The sequence below is a fragment of the Emydura macquarii genome, unplaced genomic scaffold, assembly GCF_026122565.2.
Source record: "Emydura macquarii macquarii isolate MOO-44397 ecotype Brisbane River unplaced genomic scaffold, CSIRO-AGI_Emac_v2 contig_3287, whole genome shotgun sequence".
NCBI classification, from domain to species: domain Eukaryota; kingdom Metazoa; phylum Chordata; order Testudines; family Chelidae; genus Emydura; species Emydura macquarii.
Window position 1 is genome coordinate 2104716 of NW_027133424.1, and position 23323 is coordinate 2128038.

The 23323-nt window shown below is 43.2% G+C and overlaps 1 protein-coding gene across 7 annotated transcripts in view; it reads right to left on the bottom strand.

The window, feature by feature from the left end:
- RALGPS2 (Ral GEF with PH domain and SH3 binding motif 2) overlaps positions 1 to 23323 on the bottom strand; it is a 304700-nt gene that overhangs the window by 36397 nt on the left and 244980 nt on the right. For all 7 annotated transcript variants that reach the window (XM_067532587.1, XM_067532591.1, XM_067532590.1 and 4 more), the window contains 3 exons: positions 11608 to 11662; positions 6014 to 6091; positions 3672 to 3777 (listed from right to left, as the gene is read on the bottom strand). In XM_067532587.1, the coding sequence (XP_067388688.1) occupies positions 3672 to 3777; positions 6014 to 6091; positions 11608 to 11662 (239 nt within the window). The remainder of the gene's footprint in view (positions 1 to 3671; positions 3778 to 6013; positions 6092 to 11607; positions 11663 to 23323) is intronic.

The window sequence follows — 23323 nt, forward strand, 5'->3', positions numbered from 1 at the left end:
TGATAGCCCAGACGCCTGTAGCCAAGAACAGCGGCGCATGACGATGGCCGAAGCCATCGCTCTGCTGGCGGTATCGGCCGCATCACTGGCCGCCTGCAACGCTGCCTGGGCCACGGCCTCTCCCTCCTGTGCCACCATGGCCAGGTCCGCTGCCTGATCCGGGGGAAGGGCGGCAATCAACCGCTGCAGCGAGGCCCATAAATTTTGGTTATATTTACCCAAGAGGGCCTGATGGTTAGTCACCCTCAATTGTAATGCCGCTGTAGAGTAGACTTTGCGGCCAAACAAATCTAACTTCCTCCCCTCCTTATCTTTAGGGGTACTCCCCTGGCCACCTTGGCAATCCCTCTGATTCGCCGCATCGACAACCATGGTTCCTCGAGCAGGGTGGCTATAGAGGAACTCGAAGTTTTCCTTGGGTACATAATATTTCCTCTCTGTTCCCTTGGATGTTGTGGGAACAGAGGAGGGAGTTTGCCATAGGGCCTTGGCAATACTCATGACCCTGTCATGGACAGGGAGAACCACCGTGAAGGGCCTGAGGACCCTGAAGGGCCAAACAATGGATCGTCCTCCTCGGACATCTCCTTAAGTGGTAGCCCTAAATTATTAGCCACATGCTTAAGGAGTTCTTGGTGCGCCCTAAAATCAAAAAGGGGCGTCTTATGGTCCCTGGAAGTCCCTTCATGAGGGGATGAAGAGGAGCCCTGTGGAGGGACCTTCCTCCGGGTCTGATTCCCTATCAGAGGGAATGTGTGGTGGCAGCTGTGAAGGGGGAGCGAATCAGCTCCCTGACCCGGCTGAGCTGCCCACAGACCCCAGTACGGCCAGTGCCATGGTCCTTGCTGCCACCCTGGCACAGGCAACTGCAGGGCATCCACCCGGCGACCTCAGTGCCCCGAGCCCGAAGACTGTCTCTTACGACGTCTTTGCGGGGAGCGGCTCCGGGAAGAGGATGAAGAGTGGCGTCAGTGCCTACGATGCCTCCTGGAGGAAGACCGACTAGATGAAGTAGTGGATCTCCTCTGTCTGCGGCCCGACCGCTTGTATCTATGTTTCCCGCCACGACAGTGGGAGCAGCGGCTTCTGCGGCTACACGTCGAAGATGCCGATCGTGGACGTTGCGCTGCTCGGTGCCGAAGCCATTGGGGCAAGCGGTGCGTGCATTGGTGCCGGTAGGCTCGGTGCCGCATACAATGGTGCCGACAAGCTTGGTACCGGTGCCGTTGGTGCTGGTAGGGTTGATGCCGGAAGCCCTGGAGTCGCCGACATCTGGGTCATCAGCGGTCGGGACACCAGAGGAGCCAGAGGCATGGATGGCACCGACCACATCTGGGAACCCTGCTGCCCCATTGGATCTGGCAACATTGACAGCGCCGGTGCCGGTGCCCTTACGGTAGCCGTAACGGATGGTGCCAATGTAGTCAGTGCCGTCTTAGGGGAGGTCTCCCAAGCATCGCTATGGCGCGACCTTCCATGCTCCGGAGAGCTCGAGCCCGACCCCGGGGTGCTGGAGTCGGTGCTAACGCCCTTGTGCCGGCTCTTTGGGCCTCTGGATTGCCCCCGGTGCCGAGGCGCTCGACGACCTAGAGTCGGAGCTCGGAGGGGATGCGCTCTCCACCCTCCATGACCGTCTGGGTGAGGGTTGAGAAAGTTGGTCCCTCCACCCACTTCGGTGCCGGAGCCGGTGGTGCGCTCTGCACTAAGCATGCACTCGGTGCCGGTGATCGGGATGGCTCGGATGCCGGTCGGAGTGCAGCCTCCATGAGGAGCGCCTTCAGCCTCGCGTCCCATTCTTTCTGGGTGCGGGGCTTGAAGGACTTGCAGATCCTGCATTTCTCCTTTCGATGCTGCTCTCTGAGGCAACGGAGGCAGCGATCATGGGGGTCGCTGACAGGAAACTGCTTAGCACAGAGGGAACAGCTCTTGAAGCCCACGGAGCCTGGCATGGCTCCAGTCAAAAGCCCCTGAGGGCCCTTGAACTCAAGTCAGCAGTTTCACTAACTGTCCTGTCTTGAATAACAACAGCTCGACTTAACTGATCTCTAATCTGGATAACTCTAATAGATGAAAAGGCTAGGGACTGCTGCTTGCAACGGCAAGTGGCAGAAGTTCCAGCAACCGTCAGAGGCAGAAAGAAGGAACTGGGGACCCGCGGGGCCAGCAGCGCCCTTTATACTGCGACATGAGCGCAGCATTCCAGGGGGCGCCTGAGCTGGCCCTGTGGGGCTTGCTAGGGAAAAAGGTTCCGGGAATCTGTGCACGGGGCACGCACACACTTAAACTGGAATGCATATGAGCAATCACTTGAAGAGAGAACTTATTTCTCTAAAGTTACTATTTGACGAAACACTGTAACATATGAAATATTTAAACAGAATCCACTGTATTATTTGTTCACGAATCCCAGCAGTTTCAAAAGACCCATTATGATGCTCTATACACTCATTAGCATCAATAGATCTAGCAAACAAGGACATTCTGTATTTTTAAAATATAACATGAATAAATTCAGAGCAAATAGTTAAATATTTACATTACAATATCATTTGCAATACTTAAATTAACGGACTACATATATAAATTAATATATTAGAACAAGGACATTTAAAGTTAAGATAGACTGGGCTTGCTAATAAATGAGAAGTACAAAAATAGGTATGGTGTTTGTGCTTATAATATCCAAGAAATCACATTTATAGCCGACGTGTAAAAATACAGAAATAATCTGTAAGGGACAGATTCTCAGCTAGTATACATTGGAAGAGGTCCCTCATAGTCAATGGAACTATGCAATTTTACATCACTAATGATCTGGCAATAAGTGAGTGAGAATAATGACATTTTGTACTGCAGGTTGTTTTGTTGGTTCACTCTTTGGGTCAGTTCAACAGTTAGGGACGGAAAGGGAAACAAATGGTTAGAAATTCCACACTCCAGCTGGATATGAATGGCAGTGAAACAGACATTCTAGTTACTAAAAGGAAATATAAAAGCACGTTCCAACAACAGAACTCTTTTTGGGAGAATAAGTTTGAAAAACCTACTTGGATTAAGGAGAAAAATATTTACATCTAAAAATGTAAACAAAATCCAAGAAATGTTGTGGTGTAAATCTACAATAATCTGATAAATAGATACATTACTTCTGGATAAATACTTATTTACCAAACCAAGAAAAATTAAGTCCCCAGATCTTATAATTGTAACTGCACAGGCTGGCACTTGCATCAATGGCACAGATACAAGGGTCCATCCACATGGATTCAACTGGAGAATGGGAGCCCTGTATTGTACCTTATTGTCCAGCATTCCAAGTGCTTTAGCATGGTGGAATCTGGCAGTTATAAATATTATTATTACATACGTAAGTGTCATTAACAGAGTGTTACCACTATACTTGAAAGCAAAGAAGTTCAGAGAAGGATGCCATTTCATCCTTAATACATGCAGTTTTATTTAATTGAGTTATTGTAGAGGTCTCCCAACAAGGCATGAAGTTATAAACCGTGTATGTAGGAAAGAGGAGATAAAGCTGTATGGGCTGTATATGTGAATTCTCTTGTGCAAAGACTTAAGGATTCTAACCAAATAGCATTGCTCTGTTTAAAAAATATAATTTTAAAGTGGAGGAAGAGGGAAAATGGGTTAGCATATATTCAAAATCTTACTGTAGGCTTTTTGCCTTCCTTCAATAAAGTCTTCCTCCTGAGAACACCTTGAATAGTAACTGCTCCTGGATACAAATGAACAGCCAAATCTTCAGACTCTGCAGAACTACAAGAAGCATGTGAGACGATAGTATGAAAAAATATATAAATATCCTTTTCTCAAAGCAGCTCACCAATCATTACACAAACATAATGTAAACATCTGTCCTTTAATTTAGAAATGCTGGCATTTTATTTATTAGACTTCATTGTGGAAAAAAGACTGACTGTTATAAGATATTGCTCTTGAAGAACGTACAGTCAGAAGCAAAAGTAAATAATACTCAGGCTATGGCTACACTAGAGAGCTTACAGAGGCACAGCTGCATCGGTGCAGCTGCGCCGCTGTAAGCTCTCTAGTGTAGCTGTTCAAAGCCGATGGGAGAGAGCTCTTCTGCCAACACACACTGACCAAAACGCCGGAGTAGATGGTGCTAACTTAGGTCATTCATAGTATGGCTACTTCACATGCCTGAGCGACAGAAGTTATATGATATAGGGGTAGTGTAGACATAGTCTGTGACTCAGACTAAGGTCAGAAGGGGCCATCGTGATAATCTAGTCTGACCTTCTGCACATTGCAGGGCACAGAACCTCACTCACCCACTCCTGTAATAGACCCCTAATCTCTGGCTGAGTTACTGAAGTCCTCAAATCATGATTTAAAGACTTCAAGTTACAGAGAATCCACAATTTATACTAATTTAAACCTGCAAGTTACCGTGCACAATGCTGCAGAGGATTAAACTAATCAGGCCAGAAGATGGTTCATGATTTTAAAAAGCATTTCCGAAGCTTAGGACATAGTTATATTTCAACTATAACTAATTGTAACTGACAAATAATCATAGATTTGCAATTACCCCCTCAACACGCAATGCTGTATCACTGTTGCAATTTTTATTAGTCTTTTCTTAATTTCCTAGTGGGAAATTTTGTTAGAATCATTTGAGTCAAACTACAAAAAAACACAGCAAAAGCTCAACAAAGCATGCACAATTTAATTCTAACATATGAGAGAAGTAACAGCAGCAACAATAGAGAATAGAAAACCTGGCCCACAACAGTAAATTGTAGGTGTTTTAATGCAGTTGATGCGCTATTAATTCCCTTATCGGTCTGAATGGTGTCCAAAAACAATGAAATGTCAGGTATTGTGAAAAGGAAACCAAACTTTATTAAAAGTGAGCAACTGACTGTCTTACAAATGTATTTTAAAACCGGTAAGATGCTTATTTTCACAACAGGGATAATTTTAGTTCATACCAATCAGTTTATATAATTGAATTGGTGAATGAATCGGATCTCTAGAAATATGCTGAGAAACTACACATTTCTGACATGTTTGTTGAAGTAAACCAGAATTAATCCATTAACCCATCACAACATTTGTACATATTCAAAGTAACTCAGAAATCTGGCAAACATTTTCAATGCAGCTACTAATTGACAGTGATACACAAATTCAGACACTGATTTGAACATGAATTTAACTCAATTACAGACAATGCTTTCTACTTATATATTAAATAAGAGTTATTCTCTTCTCTTTTACAACTACAGTACCGCATTGTTGCAGACCAGTGGTGTAGTTACAGGTGGGCCTGGGTGGGCCAGGGCCCACTCACTTTGAAAGCTGGCCCACCCAATCAGATTTTAAGCAATTCATCCTGTGTTTTTATCAGCCTCTGTTTCGCTTGTGACACAAGGCTTGTGCCCACCTGTGTCAACCACAGGCCCTGCCAAAAAATCAGTTCTGGCTATGCCTCTGCTGCAGACTGAGTTGTAGTTTAATTAGAATGAAAAGCTGAATGAGCATGGAGTTTTATACATAGCACTATTAGGAACGAGTCTGGCCACGCAGAGGGCCAATTTTAATTCCTGACTTGCAATTTAACCAAGCCAGCCATCTTTTCAAAGGCAAGTTCAATGAAGAACTATTAACAAAGAACACCTTGAATGCAGTCTCAAGCACAGCAGCTTTGTTGCCAACATGGTTTCTATCACCATCACTACGTGGTGTCACACAATAAAAAAGCTACCTACAGTAAAGCATCTTTAAGTTTTGATGTAGAGATACAATATTTAGAAACTAGATAGGCAGAACAGAACAAGCCAGAGCCTTTATGATGATATATATCAAATCACAGAAAAGTGTCTGTTTTAAGGATAAGTCACTACCTTAATTTTGCCTTGAAAGTTAGAAAGATCAGAAATGTCAAAGGACACCCACTTAATTATCAAGCCAGTCACCAACACCAGAGGGAAAATCTTGTGAGCCCTGTGTGCAGGGGGGATTGTACCTGCTGGCCTTCATGTGGCCTCGATAGCCATTTCGTGCCACTCTTGTCACCGGACCGAGAGAATGGTATAATCTGTTCCTGTTGGATTCCATTATAAATTGTATATATTACATATACTTTTATCCACACAAGCAGCATCATTTGCTAGAACAGTGTAATAAAGTCTCCCTTGTGCCAGATAACTACCACTCCTACAGTAAACAACAGTGGATGTTTTCATTAAGAAAAAACATGCAGCTGTAGATTTCAAAATCCATTTCGAATTTGAACAGACATTCTTGACGTCAGTGCTCAAAACATTGGGGGATTTTTATTATCATCTCAATTAATGAGTTTTGAAAACAGAAAAGCTTCTTTTTTACTCACAGAATAAAAAATGAAAGTATTATATGGAATTAGGTTGCAAACTGCTGCCTTTGCTGCTGAGTACAGATGCTGCTACATAATCTGTGAGAGGAAACAAAGGGCAATAAGGCCCCTAAACTTACAAATAGGCACACAAGCAACTGTAGTTAGAGGAATACAAAGACTTCTTAACTCAATCCTGAATACTGGCACCATTTCCAAATCAACCACTGAAGCCAACAATTTAGAAAGAAAATTACATACAGTTTGCTATGGGCAATATCTATTTAAAATGCTATATATTAAAAACAAAGATACTTCACTTGGATACACCTTTATTGCCTGGTGAAAGTCAGCAAAGCAGAATCGTGTTAGCGCATGACATTTGTGGCTTAATATATATGGTTCCAAGGTCAAATTATGTAAGCTCTAAGAGACAGCAAACACCTCAATGCTTCAGTTTAAAGGGAGTAAAAACTTTACAGTGGAAGTTTTAAATTATTGAGCTCTTAACTAGTGCTGTTTACAGTACTGCTACCCATGTCCAGCAGTTGGGTTCAACACTTATCTTTTGAATGTTATTCTGTACCTGATTTAAACCTGGTTATATAGGGCCAGATCCTTAGCTCCACTGAAATCAATGTTGATTTACCCCAGCTGAAGATAAGGCCCATATTTGTCTTGCTACCTGGATTTCCTAGTCACTTTGTGTTATGTAAGGATGAATGACCAGTTGTAAATACAAATAGGTCTGCCTTGCAGAAAGCAGATGATTAATTACAAAAATAATACTTGGGCAATTTTTGCAGGCAACTTCTCAAATAACAAGACAATAATACTGAATACTTCAATAGTACTGAAGAAAACACAGTAATATCAAAAAGGTTAAACAAAATGTAAAGTTTACGTTCCCTTACCAACACAAGTAATTTCATATGCAATAAGACTCTTTGCCACAAATGTACTATAAGTATAAATTCCCACACCATTCTCCCTCCCAAGGAAAAAGTGTTCTAAATAATTAGTCTCTGTCCTTCAGCAATCTAGGTATCTTTGAATTTGCAAAATTTGATATGGTCAGTTTTCTTTTTTTAATTTCTAAAAACATAATGATTTATACTGCGAAACTTTTATGCTTACAATTTTTAAAAATTAAGTATAACTGTTGTATCAACAACTTACATAGATCAGAAGTTTGTGACCTGCATCCATCTTCCATGCAAATGATGGAAATAAGCTTTGTTCTTACCTTTAAATTTGTCTTTGGATAACAGGGAATCGATCAGGCTGGATGCAAACTATGTTTGGTAAATATGCCCACCAGCACTCGAAATGAGACCACTGGTCTGCGTACATGTTGTGCTACCATCTCCCAGAGGAGGGAGCATGCTGACAAAACTTTGCTGACAATACAAATGATTGAGTGGAAATGGTTTATATCTTAGCCAAAACTGAACAAAATTTTAAGGGACAGAGAAAAGGCACTTCTTTAGTCTGAAGGCTTTTCTCCCTGAAAAATCCAGACTGATCACTTCCCTGCCATAACACAACAAATTGTAGGTAAGGACAAATTGTTTTATTTTCATACAGAAGTAAACCATCAGTCTAGAAATGGAATATTAGGAATTAGAAAGCAGTCCAGGACTCAGAAGAGAGAATGAGAGAAAGTCAGATCAAGGGAGGGGAGGATGGCAATCTACAAGATACTACACAAAAGCCAGCAGATGAAGATGATGAGATATCCAATCCTGTTTTCCAAATGAGTGAAAAGATGCCAGGTTGCCATTTTGCAGTGTTTCCCATAAGAAGCTGTATTTCCCTCTATTAATGAAATAGAAACAGATTTTACAGAATGAGCTCAAACTAGAGTTTTACATGCTCATCTATACAATTCTACAAGTCCTGCCCAGACTTACTGAGTGATTGTGGCTTTAGAGAATATGAAACTATGTTCTTGCCTGCATAGAAAATAAAGAATCTATTATCCTGGAAGATCTTGCTCTGCCCGAGTAGAATAATGGCTTGGCAGACATCCAGCCAATATAATTTTATTACATTAGGATAAGAAGGATTGGGGGAAATAAAGTGAGCAAAATATCCCAATTTAAATGGCAAGGAGAAACAACCTTGAGTAAAAATCCCAATAATGTTGTCTTGAGAACCACTTTACCAGGAAAAATTAGCAAAGAAAAAGTCATTATTAATGACAAGGCATTGAATTCACTAGCCGTCCTTGAATAAATAATGACAACAATGAAAGCAACTGACAAGAAAAGACAAAAGTCATAGCCATTGGTTCAAAGGGCTATTACATCAATTGTCTCTGTAGCTTCCCGCTGGCTGCATGAACTTTAATTGAAAGAAGTAATTCTGACTATGTTTTAGTGAACCAAGGGATACAAGGGTAAAAATTAACTCTTTTCCTCATGGATAAGTGAAGGGCTCTTATTGCAGTCACATGTATGATACCAAGGAAATTCCAAGTGAGACCATGTTCAACAAACCAATCTTTAAAAACACAGCAGATCCTTTCTGGACCACAAGGGGACCCTGACTAGCTGACCTAGATCCAAAGTTTTTAAAGTTCACTATTAAGTTCCAGACTACCAATCTGAACTTCTGAGCCTGAAAACATGCTACTCATTGCATTAGCAAGTCACTGGAAATAGGAAATCTTCATGGAGGGCATTTTTCAGAAAAAACAGCGTTTAACAAGCAAATAAGGAAGAGGACTCAGGCCCCATCCCTTTTGAATTTCCTGGTTACCCAAGCCAGGAAAGGAAAGGAGAGAACGGGTGTACATAAGATGGTATGTCCACTTGAATTAGGATAATTTATCTTCCATATCCAGCTCTCCCAATGCCTGGGATAGAAAAAAATACAATTTCTTATTGCTTGAAGCAAATACGTTGATCTGAGGACTCCCCTCACTCTGGAAGACTGACTGAAGGATACCGACTTTTTGTTCCCACTCCCTGGCTCTGAATCAGGACAGAGGTGGTAGTCACGAAGGGCATTTGGTGAGTCCTGGTTTTGCTAACTGCTAGCAATTCCAGCTAATTGATACTTCTCCTTTATTCACAAAGGGACCGATTTCCTTAACAAGAATGGAACTCTACTGTGCACCACAGTAACCTTTAATTTTAGGCATTTCAGTCAAAGCATCCCCCATTAAGTTCTTAGCTTTGCTCCACCATCTCACTGATTGAAAGACAGATGCAACAATATTGGTCTGATTGGAGCCATACCTGAGAAGGTCTTGTATATGTTCCCAGTGACCATAAAGAATATAAGCCCCTTTCTTGGGATGGCACACAAAAAATGTCCTAAAAAAGATGTGACATCAAATAGAGTCCAAAAAAGCTCTGAGTTTGGTCTTTACAGAGGTAAAGGTCAAAAGGATTTTGAATTTGGTGATGACTGCAGGAATAAAAATTCTGTGAGGTAGCCATGATGTTCAGTGCGCAAAACCCATTGGTTCTGAATAGTCCCAACCCAGATCTGCAACAAACTTTTCAACTTGCCCCCAACTGGGGAGAGAGTCTGATCCACCCAATTCTCATTATTTACTGGGAGAGGAACTGTAGATAATCTGCTTTCTTCTGGATTCTTGAGATAAGGGCCATGAGAAGTATTCTTTTCCTCCGGAGACAATAAAGGATTAATTCTGATGCTTTGCTGGACTCTTTAAGGTTCTTGCCTTTGAGGAAGAAATGTGTGTCTTTCTTGGGCCAAAGGAAATTTACTCAGATCCACCACTTCTTTCACCACTGTCTGTAAGGCTCCCCCACATAATTTTTGGCCATCAAAGGGCACTTGAATCAAAGAGTTGCTCAATATGATACCCATATCTTAGGAACCAACCCAAATGCATTTCCTGGCAAGAATGGAGCATAGTAGGAAGAGCAGAAAGAAAACTTTGTGATATCACAAGCTGCATCACATATAGGAATGGGCTATATGCAAGATCCAGATCTTCTTTCTAACTTTGTTCTGTTTAAATATCAATATGGATGACTTGAGCACTTCAATTCAGAAGAGGGAATCTCTAAGTGATTCTGCATGCTGTAAATGCATGAAAGGTAGCCAAGGAGTAGTCTGTTTCTCTAAAGAGACTGTTCTAGCCTCTCATCCACTGGATCCTTAGGGACAATTGCTCCTTCCATAGGAGCAACAGATTTTATAGGAAGAGATGGTACTGAAGAGTTCACCTTTGGTACAGGACAACACTTTAATCTCCTCTCCAAGAGGAATTTATGCAATCTGAACTGCTTCCGCAACACAGAGGTAGAACAGTGGGATGAGACACAGTTCCTGGCTATAAAGAAAGAGCCCTTAGGCCAAAATTTCTATCCAGTAAGGTGTCTCCATGAGTGTCAGTGGGCCTGGTTACCCAAGTTAATTTCCAGATTGATGGGTTCCCTGAATGAGAGAGAGATAGAATTACAATCCATGTTACCAGTCGACTGTTGTGTGAATAGGTAGTGGGCTCAGTACACTTTATTCATGGTTCAACTGAATTGCTTGCAGGAAAAGATTAGCTTTCCACTTCTTACTATTTACAACTGTAACTATTTAACCTCCCATTTTTGTCCCCTCTCTGCACTCTCTTGAATACTTGGGGGGTTAGGATTAGAGTGGTCAATTACACCTGGATGATGTGCTCATATACCAGGGCAATGAGCATAATATAAAAGTCTACATTACATAGGACACAAACTTTCCCCAAGTAGCAGGGGGAGGAGTAATCAGGAGCTGAAGGGGGGAATAGGAGAGCAGGAACAGCATAGGAAGGAGTAGCCAGAGCAGCAGGACTTTGGTGAGAAGGTAGGGAGCGAGGAATACAAGAGATACATAGGGGAGGTCTGAGGGCAAGTGAAGATCTTGAAACAGGAGAGGCACACGATATTGAGGATATTGAACAGAAAATGCAGGTATGCAAAAAAACCTGCGAGGCATTTAGAAGTGGTCCAGTTAAATCATGAGACAAACTTGAGCAATTAGCTATCAATGTGACAAAGCTCTCTGTTAGCTGATAACCAAAAGGTGCTCTCCTAATCTGGCTTTACATGAACCAAAGTGTTCACATTACATTCTAGAAGCAATGGCTGTCACCCAGTTTATTACATAATGGAGTCCTGCACAACACTAAAATTACACTTTATTTGCAAGAAGTTGAGTGATAGGTTTAACTAATGAGGTCTGAATGAAGTTGGAGATATAAGTTTAGATATAGCAGTTTTTCTTACCTTTCAAATGCTGGCCACGAAGTCTCTTCACTAAGTTCTGAACCATCACTGCTTCCTAAAACCAGAATGCATAATACTTTGAAACCAATTATTTTATTTCTCAGTTTGTACCATCTCTAGTCTAATTGTTCCAATTGTGACATTTTTTCCTTAGAATTTCTATGAGAGAAATTAGGCAGAAATAAATCTATAACAAACACTACACTGAAGGTGTGCTCACCTTAGGAATGACTACTTTAAGAGTTTTGGATAAAAAATGTAGGATATATGGATTTGGAAGAAGGTTGGTTCTAGGTATCTGCTATATCAACTGGCTAAAGCGGAGAAGTGTTCTCAAAATTAATGGAAAAGTTCCAAATTTTCATCCATCTGTCTCAAGCCCAACCTGATGAGCATTTAAAGGGACCCACTTTTTTAGGTGCCATTGCAGCACAAATATGATAATGCACCTCCATAATGAACAGATGCAGCTTTGTTACATTAAGATGTAATGAAGATGTTGAACAAAACCGGCCCCAGGACCGACCTCTGGGGTACTCCACTTGTTACCAGCTGCCAGCTAGACATCAAGCCATTGATCACTGAGCCCGATGATCTAGCCAGCTCTTTATCCATTTTACAGTCCATTCATCCAACCTATACTTCTTTAACTTGCTGATAAGAATACTGTGGGAGACTGTATCAAAAGCTTTGCTAAAGTCAAGGTATATCATGTCCACCACTTTCCCCACATCCACAGAGCCAGTCACCTCTTCATAGAAGGCAATCAGGTTGGTCAGGCATGACTTGCTCTTGGTGAATCCATGTTGACTGTTCCTGTTTCTTTTTTAACTGACTAGCTAAGTAACTAACAACAGAAATAATCCCAAAAGAGGCAGGAGAAAAACAAGAAGTGATGATGAGGAGGGAAGTATCTAGGGCACTGAGTGAGCTCAAGCTTCTGTGCACCTTCAGCGGACAAAAGGAATGCAAAGGGACTCTCCCTTTCATACCCTCAGAACAAGGTGAGAGGGAATAAAAGGGTGGGGTAATGGTCATAATGGTTACTGCTCTCTAGAATATTTTGGAAGCATATGGCACAAGAACCTTGATAACACAAGTGGAAATATGCAGAAGCCACCTTGAAGTAATAATAAATATTGTCCTTAAATATTTGATAGTAAATATTTGATATTAATAGGCATATAAATAATAATATTTCCTTACCTTAAGGTTTAGGGGGATTTTTAATAATAAAAATTGGAATTAAAACAGACAAAAAAAATCAACCTATATGTGGAAGGCACATTTTGTATCATTCTTCAATGATCCTTTCAGAATATTGAGCATCAAAATCCATAGGACTCCAAAGAACTGGGTCCAGCCCTTCAGGGCTGTAAGGACGGATGGCACAAAAACATAGGATTTTGAGGGAGAAAAGAATGTACAGAGGCAGGGGAGAAAGATCTTAGGGTTTGGACAACCCTGTTACCCACTTTTCTCACTCTCACTATCTTTTTTTCCCAGTGGGAAAATAATTTTCTTTTTTAAGCTTTTTAAAATGTTGTTTTATCTACCTACTGAACACAATTAAATGCTTTAAAGATGTAAAGTACTATATTAGTGCTATTATGTCACAACATGCAGAATCTTCAAAAAATAATCAATGTAAAGGCTTCACAAAATAAGACTCTCTGGGGTAGAAAAATATGTTAGTTACTAAAGATTTCTTTGTGGCTCCATACTGCTTATCCTTTAAACATTGTACTTTTATGCAGCTTAGTGGATGGAAATAAAAGTCTACTTAGCTTGGTTTATTTATCTGAGGATATTGGACTGTGAGTTTGTTTCTTCTTACCATTTTGTTTCCCCACCAAACTTCCCTTTCTTTGGGTATTTAACTTTTATTCTGCATCTTTTCTTCTTTTGTTTGATATGTTTAATTGCAATTTCTTTATTCAGAATGGCATGGTCATGTATTTGGTATAATTTAAACTGAACTTTTTAAATTAACAAATAGAAACGTAATCATAACTTAAAACAGGTCTTTCCTGGCCCAATAGTAGGAGATATAAAAAGTATTTTAAAATACCATGTTTAATTCAGAGGCAAGTCTAAAGTTGATGGGAATCTAAATTTGTGCATTTTACACTTGCTTCTGGGCCTCTTAATGTATGTTATATTAATAGAGTCCTTTAGTCTCATACCAACTTACCAATGTATAACTCACACCCATTAAATAATAATTTTGAATTTGGCCCTACAATTTCTTACAAAAGAATACAGAGACAGCTTTTGAGTGTCCACTCTGTATGACAAGATTTCTTAGAGCTGCTTTTTATAATGTGTTTTTTTGCACTTTTTGCTTAGGTTACTTAGACCACTGGGACATTTGGCTGACAAACAGGCTATTCCAGCTCTAAGGAATTCATATATGAAAGTCACATTTCATCTAACTTATTTGGTTAGACTCACAAAGTAATAGGGAGTTTTACCAATTTAGGACAGTTTGTGAACTCTGGTGTCTAACTATCATGGATTGCTCCAGCATCAGATAAAAGGTTATCCGTTTCTTAGTATTCAAAATAAATGTATAAGCAATTAGATGTTGCAATGGCTGTACAAAACTGAGGGGCAGTGAGCTACTTGTATAACCACAGGTCCAAAGAGATCCATGAGAGAGCATCCATACAACTCTAATGGCCAAATCTTTCTCGAAGACTCTGTCATAGACACATTCCAAGAGTGATTTGTATAGACAATACTGCAAGAAGGTGTTTTGACGACAGATCAGTACACATGCCTTCAGTACCATGCATTTTTCTAAGCACTAGACTTTCCTTGAGACTATATTCTACTATGCCACCTATGGTTAGTTACTGAACAGCAACATATAAGCAAGTGGCAGCAGGGATTTTTGGCATCACTCTCTCATATTTATGTGTTAAAGACTCATGCCATCAAATTGTAGTTTTGTAGACTAGCTAAATGTACATGTGCCTATCACTGTTATCCTCAACCTCTCTCTCCCCCTTGTTTGTTATTCTTGTTGTATCTTGTCTTACCTTTGGAACTGGCTCTACAATTTGATCTGTGCAATTGCATATTGTTTCTGCATAAAGCCCCATTGAAATCAATGGGTCTCCACACAATCCCAAAGATTTTCCAACACTGTTCTGATTGCAGGATCAGGGTCTTCGAACATAGATTCTTTGGGGAAGAAACTGTCTCTTCCTATGTGTTTACAGAATGCCCAGCACACTAAGGCCACAATTTGACTGGGGTGTCTGGACCCTACAATAATAAAAATAAGTAAATAAAGTGACCAGAACATAAAAATTTCAGTTCCTGTAACTGACTGCTTTAAAAGCTGATCTGAAGTGAATGAACTGCCAGGCCATTTAACTTACATTTAGAAAGACGAGGGAGCACATCACCCAAGGGGTTGTCTAAGCAAAAGCCACAAAAATATAAAGAATACGTTTCAGTTAAAGAACTCAGTTACCCAAATGTTTGACTTTGTCCTGGCATAAATGCTCCTTAATTAAACATAAAATAAAATAGTTTTTAATAATTTATTTGAACCTTTGGGTAAAGCCTTTTTCAATTAAACAATATGGCACTGGATAGTTCCATTGTTTCAAATAGAGCTGTCATTGTGACCAAATACATGCCTATATTCATACCTTACACAGCACTGTAATAATCTTTGTACAAAGTATGCCTTGTGAGGTATCATTTCAAAATTAACAACTTGCTGGTCAGTAACATGTGATATGTATGTAGCAACATTATATGTAAAGTTAAGCCAAAATTAGGTCAGATGTTTTTACCAGATACGTCTGGGTAAATTAGTTTCTCAAAGAAAAAGGACAAGCTAATGCCCCTAACCAGGTATCAAAGTCAAAGGGCAATCACTATCAAGTGGCCATTCTTTGGCAAGGAAGGGGGGCAGGAGCAAACAGATCAAATCGGCATTTAGGGTTATCAGGTGCCTGGTTTTCAAGCGGAAAGTCTGGTAAAAAAGGGGACCTGGCAGTGTCCAGTCAAATGTACTGACTGGACACCAAAAATGCGGTTACCATGGGGCAGAGTGCCGGGGTCATTAATCAGTGCCAGCCTCTGCGCAGCTGGAGCTGTCTTTTACCTGCAGGCAGGCTCCTTATGATGCAGCAGCTCCCGTCCCAACCCTAGACTAGAGAGAGTCCACCTGGAAGGGAGGGAGGTGAAGACAATCCACCAAGTGATGGGGATGAGGCCTGGGGAAAGAGGCAGAGCAGGGGCAAGTCCTTGAGGGGGAAGTAGCAGGGCAGAGGATGGGGCCTCAGGAATCTAGTTACCAGCAATTAGAAAGGTGGCAACCCTAAACAGCACAGAACCTCTCACCACCAGACTCCTTGTCTCCATCCTCACAGCACGAATAAGCTTTATCTAGGGTAAACCTCAGGAAAATGCATTTCAAAGGGTGACTGAGCTATAATAGTGAGGGGCAAAAACATGTCCAAGTTCTCTCCCCCTATCCATCTCTCACTCTTTCACCTAAAATGACAAAAGAAACAGCCTTTGGACTTTGGCAGCGAATCCTGGTCTGACAATTTGGTTAGCAAAGTTACTGGGAACATGTGGTAACGGACTTCACATTGAACCAAGTCTAGTTTGTAAAGTTTTAGGACTAGGAAGTGTTTTATCATTATTTCTCTTGTAACCATTTCTGACTTTACTGCCTTATGCTTGTATTCACTTATAAGCTATCTCCTTGTAGTTAAATACAATTGTTTTATTCTTTAATCAAAACTAATCCAGTTTTGTGAACTGTGTGGGCAACTCCACTTACAGTAGCAAATTTCTATATGGATCCACTTGATGAACAATGGATCTAAAATATCTAGACTGTCCAGGACAGGGCTGAACAGTGCAGAACATGTTTTGGGGGAATATCTGGGACTGGGAGTGTGTTGGGGTCACCCTGCAAGTGGTAACCAAGGCTGGTGGAAGGCAGAGAGTGACTGATGTGTGGCTGGCAGGCTCCAACTACATACAGATACTTGGTGTGTTACATGCATGCTGGAAAGCTATTTGTGAGTGGCCCCGGTGGGAGCTACTACAGCAAAGCATTGTGAGGCACACAAGTTTGTAGAGAAGGAGTGACACAGCCCCTCACTGGTCTGGATTGCATGCCAGAATGTCAGTCATCTAGTGTTTTTTGTCTTGAATTTGATTTTTGTTTCTGTCAAACTGACGTTTCAGCATTTTTTCCTTTTAAGGCAGATCCTATTTTAGTAGGCCAATGCTGTGGTGTTCTGCATGGTTTCCAAGTCTTTCTCTGTAAGTTTTTTTCCAATCCACTGACCTCTGATTCTAGTCATTTACCTCTGAAATCAGATATAGAATTTTTAATTTCCCAATATCTGTTCTATCACACATTTCTCTAAGGAATACCTGCAAGGTCTTGAGTTATGGCTATGTGAACAGACAGGGAGCTTGCTCACACATGCAGTATCCCCTGTATATGCCCTGAAAATAAATAAATAAATAAGTGTGTGTGTGTGTGTGTGTGTGTATATGTTTTCTTCCCTTTTATGTCTTTGAACTCAATTTATTTTTCAAGTCACACCAATCCCTACATATTTTGGCTTTGAAAAAAAATTTCCACCCAAAAAAAAAAAAAAAAAAAAAAAAAAAAGGAGTGTTAAAAGCAAATCCAATTTAGAACGCTAATGTTTAATGGCCACTTTACTCAGCTCTGCCTGTTTCCTTATTTTTACATCCATTTAATTTTATAACAGCAATAAGTGCAACTTTAGTGTGATTACTACATTATTTGAATAACTGAAGACCCTTATCCTTAGAGTCCATGCCTGATAACACCAACTAACTGTAAGTCACTCAGAAATGAATATACCCTGTTGTATCTTTATAGTTACATTTTAATGCATTAACCTTTCTTTTTAAAAACACTTTTTGGGAGGGTCTTCCTAGCCAGTACTGCTTTTAAACCGTGTTTCTCAGCCTTTTTATCCTAGGACTTGGCTTGCTGCTTTCCTAAAGTGTGTCAGGGAGATCTCAGGGACAGAAGCCAGCCCACAGACCAGTCCCTGGGAAAAAAAATATTTACTAACCTTTTGTAACTGCTGTTCTTCAAGACATGTTGCTCATGTCCATTCCATTTTAGGTGTCCATGTGCTACGTGCATCACTGCCAGAAGGTTTTTCCACTAGTGGTATCAGTTGGTGTAGTGCCCCCTGGAGTAATGCCCTGATGGTGCCATATATGGGGTCCTGCTGACCACCCGCCTCTTCAGTTCTTTCTTGGCAACTAACTCTAACAGAGCGATAGGTGGGTGGGTCTTGGAATGGATATGAGCAACATCTCAAAGAACAACAGTTATGAAAGGTTAGAGTGCTTGTTCATGTTGATTCCAATGTAGGTGAGCAGGAGGAGGGATCGGAGTTCATTGGCATGGAGCCTGCAGCACTGCTCTGCCAAATATAGCATGGTCTCTGACCTACTGAGTAATGGTTAGTGCGAAGCAAAGGTGTGGATTGAAGACCACATTGCAACCCTACAGATGTCCTGAATCAGGACCTGTACCAAGCATGCTGCTGAAGATGCCAAGAGTGTTGCCTGGTCCTCATGGAACGTGCTGTGGGGGCAGAGGTAGGTACCTTTGCCAAGTGATAGCATGCATGGATATGACATGGCCCACAATGAAATTTTTTGGGACAAGACTGGAAGGCCCGTCATTCTGTCTGCTATTGCTACAAAAGAGCTGAGCCATCCTTCTAAATGGTTTTATCCTTTTCATGTAAAAAGCAAATGCACGCCTGACATCCAGGGAGTGGAGTCTCTGCTCTTGGCTGTTGGCTTATGGCTTTGGGTAGAAGACCAGGAGGAATATATGTCCTGGTTCGCATGAAATTGCGAGACCACCTTCAGAAGGAAGGCTGGATGAGGATGCAGCTGGACCTTGTCCTTGAAGAACGTGTATGGAGGCTCGGTTGTGAGGGCCTTAATCTATGAGACCCTTCTGGCCAACGTTATGGCTACAAGGAAGGCTAATTCCAGGACAAGCAGAGTAGAAAACATGTCTCTAAGGGTTCAAATGGGAGCCCCTTGAGTCTTGACAGCACTAGATTGAGATCCCAGGGAGGATTCAGTTGTGCATCTGAGGGTACAGCCTGTCCGGATCCTTGAGAAAATGGCTGACAGTTGGGTTGGCGAAGACCAATTGGCCAATGACCTAGGGATGGAATGCCGAAATCACAGCCAAGTGGGCCTTGACTGAGCACACGGATAGTTCTTGCTGTTTTAGGTGTAACAAGCAGTCCAGAATGAAGCGTATTGATGACTGCATGGTTGAAGTATTTTTCTGCCTTGACCAGATTGAGAATCTTTTCCACTTAGTCAGGTACATGGCCCTAGTGGATGGTTTTCTGCTGCCAAGAAGGATGTCTCTAATGTTAACTCCAGGGACCATGTTAACTCCAGAGGTTTAGCCATGGAGCTCCCATGCTGTGAAATGTAAGGACTCAAAATTTAGATGCCGAAGGCAGCCATGATCCTGGGTAATCCAATCTGGGATGAGGGGCAGGCTGATTGGCGTCTCCACCAAAAGGGCCAGGAGGGTGGTGAGCCAATGCTGACTTGGCCAAGCTGGGGCTATCAAGATCATGGAAGTCCTTTTCCTCCTGACCTTCCGCAATATCTTGTGTATGAGTGGAACTAGCGGGAATGCATACAAAAGATGGCCCTTCCAAGGGAGAAGGAATGCATTCGTGACCAAGCCTGGGCTGAGATTCAGGGAGGAGCAGAACTATAGACACTTCCTGCTGTTCACAACAAGACACAAGTCTGTATGGGGAACACCCCACCGTTGGAAGATGCTGTTCACAATGTCCGGGTGAACGGTCCACTCATGGTTGGAGAAGGACCTGCGGAGACGAACCGCAGCTTGTTCTGACATCCTGGAAGATAGGATGTCTCGAGATGCATTGAGTGGGCTATGCAGAATTCCCACAGCTGGAGGACTTTCTGGCAGAGGGGAGAGGAGCGTACTCCAACCTGTTTATATAAAACATCGCTGTCGTATTGTCCATAATGACCGACATGCACTTGTCCTCCAGGTGAGACAGGAAAGTTTGGCAGGCTAGGCACACCACTCTCAGCTCTCTGATGTTGATATGAAGCAAGAGTTCCACCTAGGACCAAAGGGCTTGGGTCCTGAGTCTCCCTAGATAAGTTCTCCACATCATGGACGTGTCCATAACTAGGGACAGCATGGGGGCAAAGTCTGGAGAAAGATATCCCTGCACAAACTGCCTGAGGGTTCAGCCACCAGAGGAGGGTGTTGGTCTCTGAGGAAAGAAGTGTGACCACCCAGTCTCAATGGTCTCGGTTTGCCTGATACACTGAGGTGATCCAGGTCTGGAGAGGCCTGAGCTGCAGTCTCGCATGTTGCATGACGTACGTGTAGGAGGCCATATGCTCCAGAAATTTTCAGGCAATTTCTTGCTGTAGTAGTAGGGGAGTTTCTGAGGCCCTCTGTAGTGAAGCATATAGCCTGGAAATGGGACTCTGGAAGAAAAGCTCTGGCTTATACCAAGTTGAGTACTGCCCTTTAAATTCTATCATCTGGACAAGTAAGAGTCAACGTCTGTGCATTTATTAATAGACCTAGCTTGTCAAAAGTTGACTGTATCAAGCTTACGTTCAACTCTGCTTGCACCCTGGATCAGTCAGTCATCAAAGTACGGGTAAACCTTCCTCAAGAAAGCAGCGAAAACTGCCATGCACTTGGTGAACACACAAGGGGCTGCTGACAGGTCAAAGGGGAAGACAGTAAACTGGTAGTGGACATGGTTCACTATGAACCAAAGGAATTTTCTGTGGCTTGGGAGAATTGAAACATGGAAGTATGCGTCCTTCAAGGCGAAGGCGGCATACCAGTCCTCCGGATCCAGGGAGGGAATAATGGAGGCCAAGGAGACCGTGCGGAACTTCCGTTTCTTCATGAATCTGTTGAGGTTTCACAGGTCCAGGATGGGTCTGAGACTGCCCTTGGCTTTTGGAATTAGGAAATAACAAGAGTAGAATCTCTTGCCCCTTAGCTCCTGAGGGACCTCCTCCACTGTTCCCATTTGTCGGAGTGTCTGCACCTCTTGGATCAGAAGTTCCTTGTAAAAAGGGACGGAGGGCAGTAGGAAGGAGAGAGACAACGGAATTGTAGGGTGTAAACCAGCCCTATTGTGCTTAGTACCCAGTGATCTGAAGTAATTTGGGCCAATGCCTGATAGAAGTGGGATAGGTAGTCCAAAAAACAGGGGTCATAGATCTGAGACGTGAACTGGTGCGTCGCCTTCAGGTGCATTCTCAAAAGTTTTGCTTTGACCCTGATGACTGCCTCGCAGGCCTGGGCCCTTGGTAGATGAAGTAGGAGGAGGCCTCCTCCTATGGCTCCTGCCTCGCCTCCTGCTATAATCCTGTCTGGGCTATGATTGGTGGAAGCGAGGGAGGGGTTGCAGCTTAAAGTGCTTCCTCTCAGGAGCCAGGGTGTGGAGCCCAAGGGACTTGAGGGTGGCCTTTGAGTCCTTTAGACTATGGAGCTTCGAGTCCGTTTACTCGGAGAAAAGGGATGTGCCCTCAAAGGGGAGGTCCTGCAAAGTCTGTTGGACCTCATAAGGGAGGCCCGAGGCCTGTAGCCACGAGCTCCGCCTCATTGCCAAGGCTGATGCCATAGTCTGGGCCATTAAATCAGCCACGTCAAGTGCAGCCTGCAATGACGCCTTCGCCACTGATCCGTCCTTTTCATCAAGGGTTAAAAACTCAGCCCTGAATTCCTGTGATAGTAACCCCCCATGAGTTAAAGTCAAATTGGCTAAGGCAGGGGTTCTCAAACTTTTTTCCCCAGGACCCCCTTTGAAAATATTTCAGGCTGTAATGATCCCCCCCAAAAAAGTGATGCCCCCCCCATGACATGCCACCCTTACTTCTGCACTGTTGCTGGGAATGGCGCTGCCTTCAGAGCTCCCAGTCAGCAGCTGCTGCTCTCTGGCCACCCAACTCTGAAGGCTCTGGCTGTCAGCCATGCATGGAGCTGACAGTCACAGCCACAGCACGTGCAGGGGCTGACAGCTTGCAATCTCCCCCCCCTCTCCCCCCAAATAACCTTGCGACCTCTTAAATTGGGGGTTGGGACCTCCAGAACCCCTTGTCTAAGGAGTGCTTGTTAGTTAGAAATGCAAAGTTGGAGCCCCCTGGTAGAATATATTTTCCTACTAAAGAGGTCCAGCTTCTTAGCATCCTTATCCTTAGGCATGGGTTCTTGTTGACCTTGTCTCTCGTGCTCATTTCCAGTCGCAACCACTAACAAGCCCGAGGGTGGGTGAGTATACAAGCACGCAAACCCCTTCAATGGAATGAAGTATTTTCTTTCCACTCCTTTTTACTGTAGGGTGCAGAGAAGCTGGAGTTTGCCACAAGATCTTAATTGGCTCCAGAATGGCACTGCTCTGTGTGAGGGCCACCAGGGACGGGCCCACAGGGGCTGGATGTCCACCAGGGAATGGATAATTTCTGAGACTTCCTCCACCTGGATCCCCAGGTTTTGGGCCATCCTCCTTAAAAGCTCTTGATGAGCCCTGCTGTCATCAAGGATGGGTGCCATGGAGATCCCTGCCACCGCCTCATCAGGAGAAGGGCAATGATGCCTGGACAGGTACGGAATCATGCTCCTGGCCCTTTGCTCTTAGTGGTCTCTTGGTGCCAGATCTTTGGGCTTGGGGCCATGTTGCTGTTCCTGAACAGAGGGGGGCAGAGAGGGAGCTCTGCTCTCTGACGCAACCAAGAGCGATTGCCTTGAATTAGACCCTTGGGCTTGATGAAATGTCCATAGAGTCCAGAAGGGCCATTGCACTGGTACCTGCTGCTGTGCAGACCAAGACATGGGGGAAAGTTCTGTCCTGTAACCATCCTTGAATGCCTCCGCTCAGATTGGTGCTGGCTCAGGCTCATTGTATAGGATTCCAGCTCCGATTCCGATAGGGAAGACTCACTCTCTGGGGATCATGGAGGAGCGATACTGGACGGTGCTGGTGAGTAGTGCTGTGAGGTGGATGACAAGTGTAGCATCATCACCAGTGTTCCTCTTGACAGCACCTAGTGTCTCAGTGCCACGGCCGCCACACTCTTATCTGGCACCAGTTCCTGCCTGATGGGAGATGGCGCTGTCTTGAGGGAAATCAGCTTTCCAGCTGCCTTAAACGCCTCCGGCATGGAAGGCAATACTAGTGGTCTTCCATGGCTCTCCCACAGGGGAGAATCTGGTTCCAGAATCTGGACTTGACAGATCCCCTCCCCAGAGCCAGAGTTGACAGCACTGTGTTGGTCACCACAGAGCTTGAGTGGCCCAGCACAGGTTGCACTCTGTCAAAGTCCTTACGTCCAGCAAGCGTTGGCACAGTGGAGTGCCTCCTGTCAGTTTTCTTTTGCTTTTTGTGGAGTATTGGGGATTAGGATCGGTGCCAGGCATCTCCATGAGTGGATCTACTTGGCACTGGAGACAGCCCTGACAGTGCCGAGAGCCTCTCACAGAAGAGTCTTTCCTCAGTGCTGGGTCTCCCTCATGGCTGTAGGTGTGCTGTACACCAAGGCCAAGGTGCTGAAAGCCAGGTTGGCCTGACCTGACTGAGTGAGGGTGAAGAGCTGCCTCCATTAGAAGGAACTTAAATCTCTGGTCCCT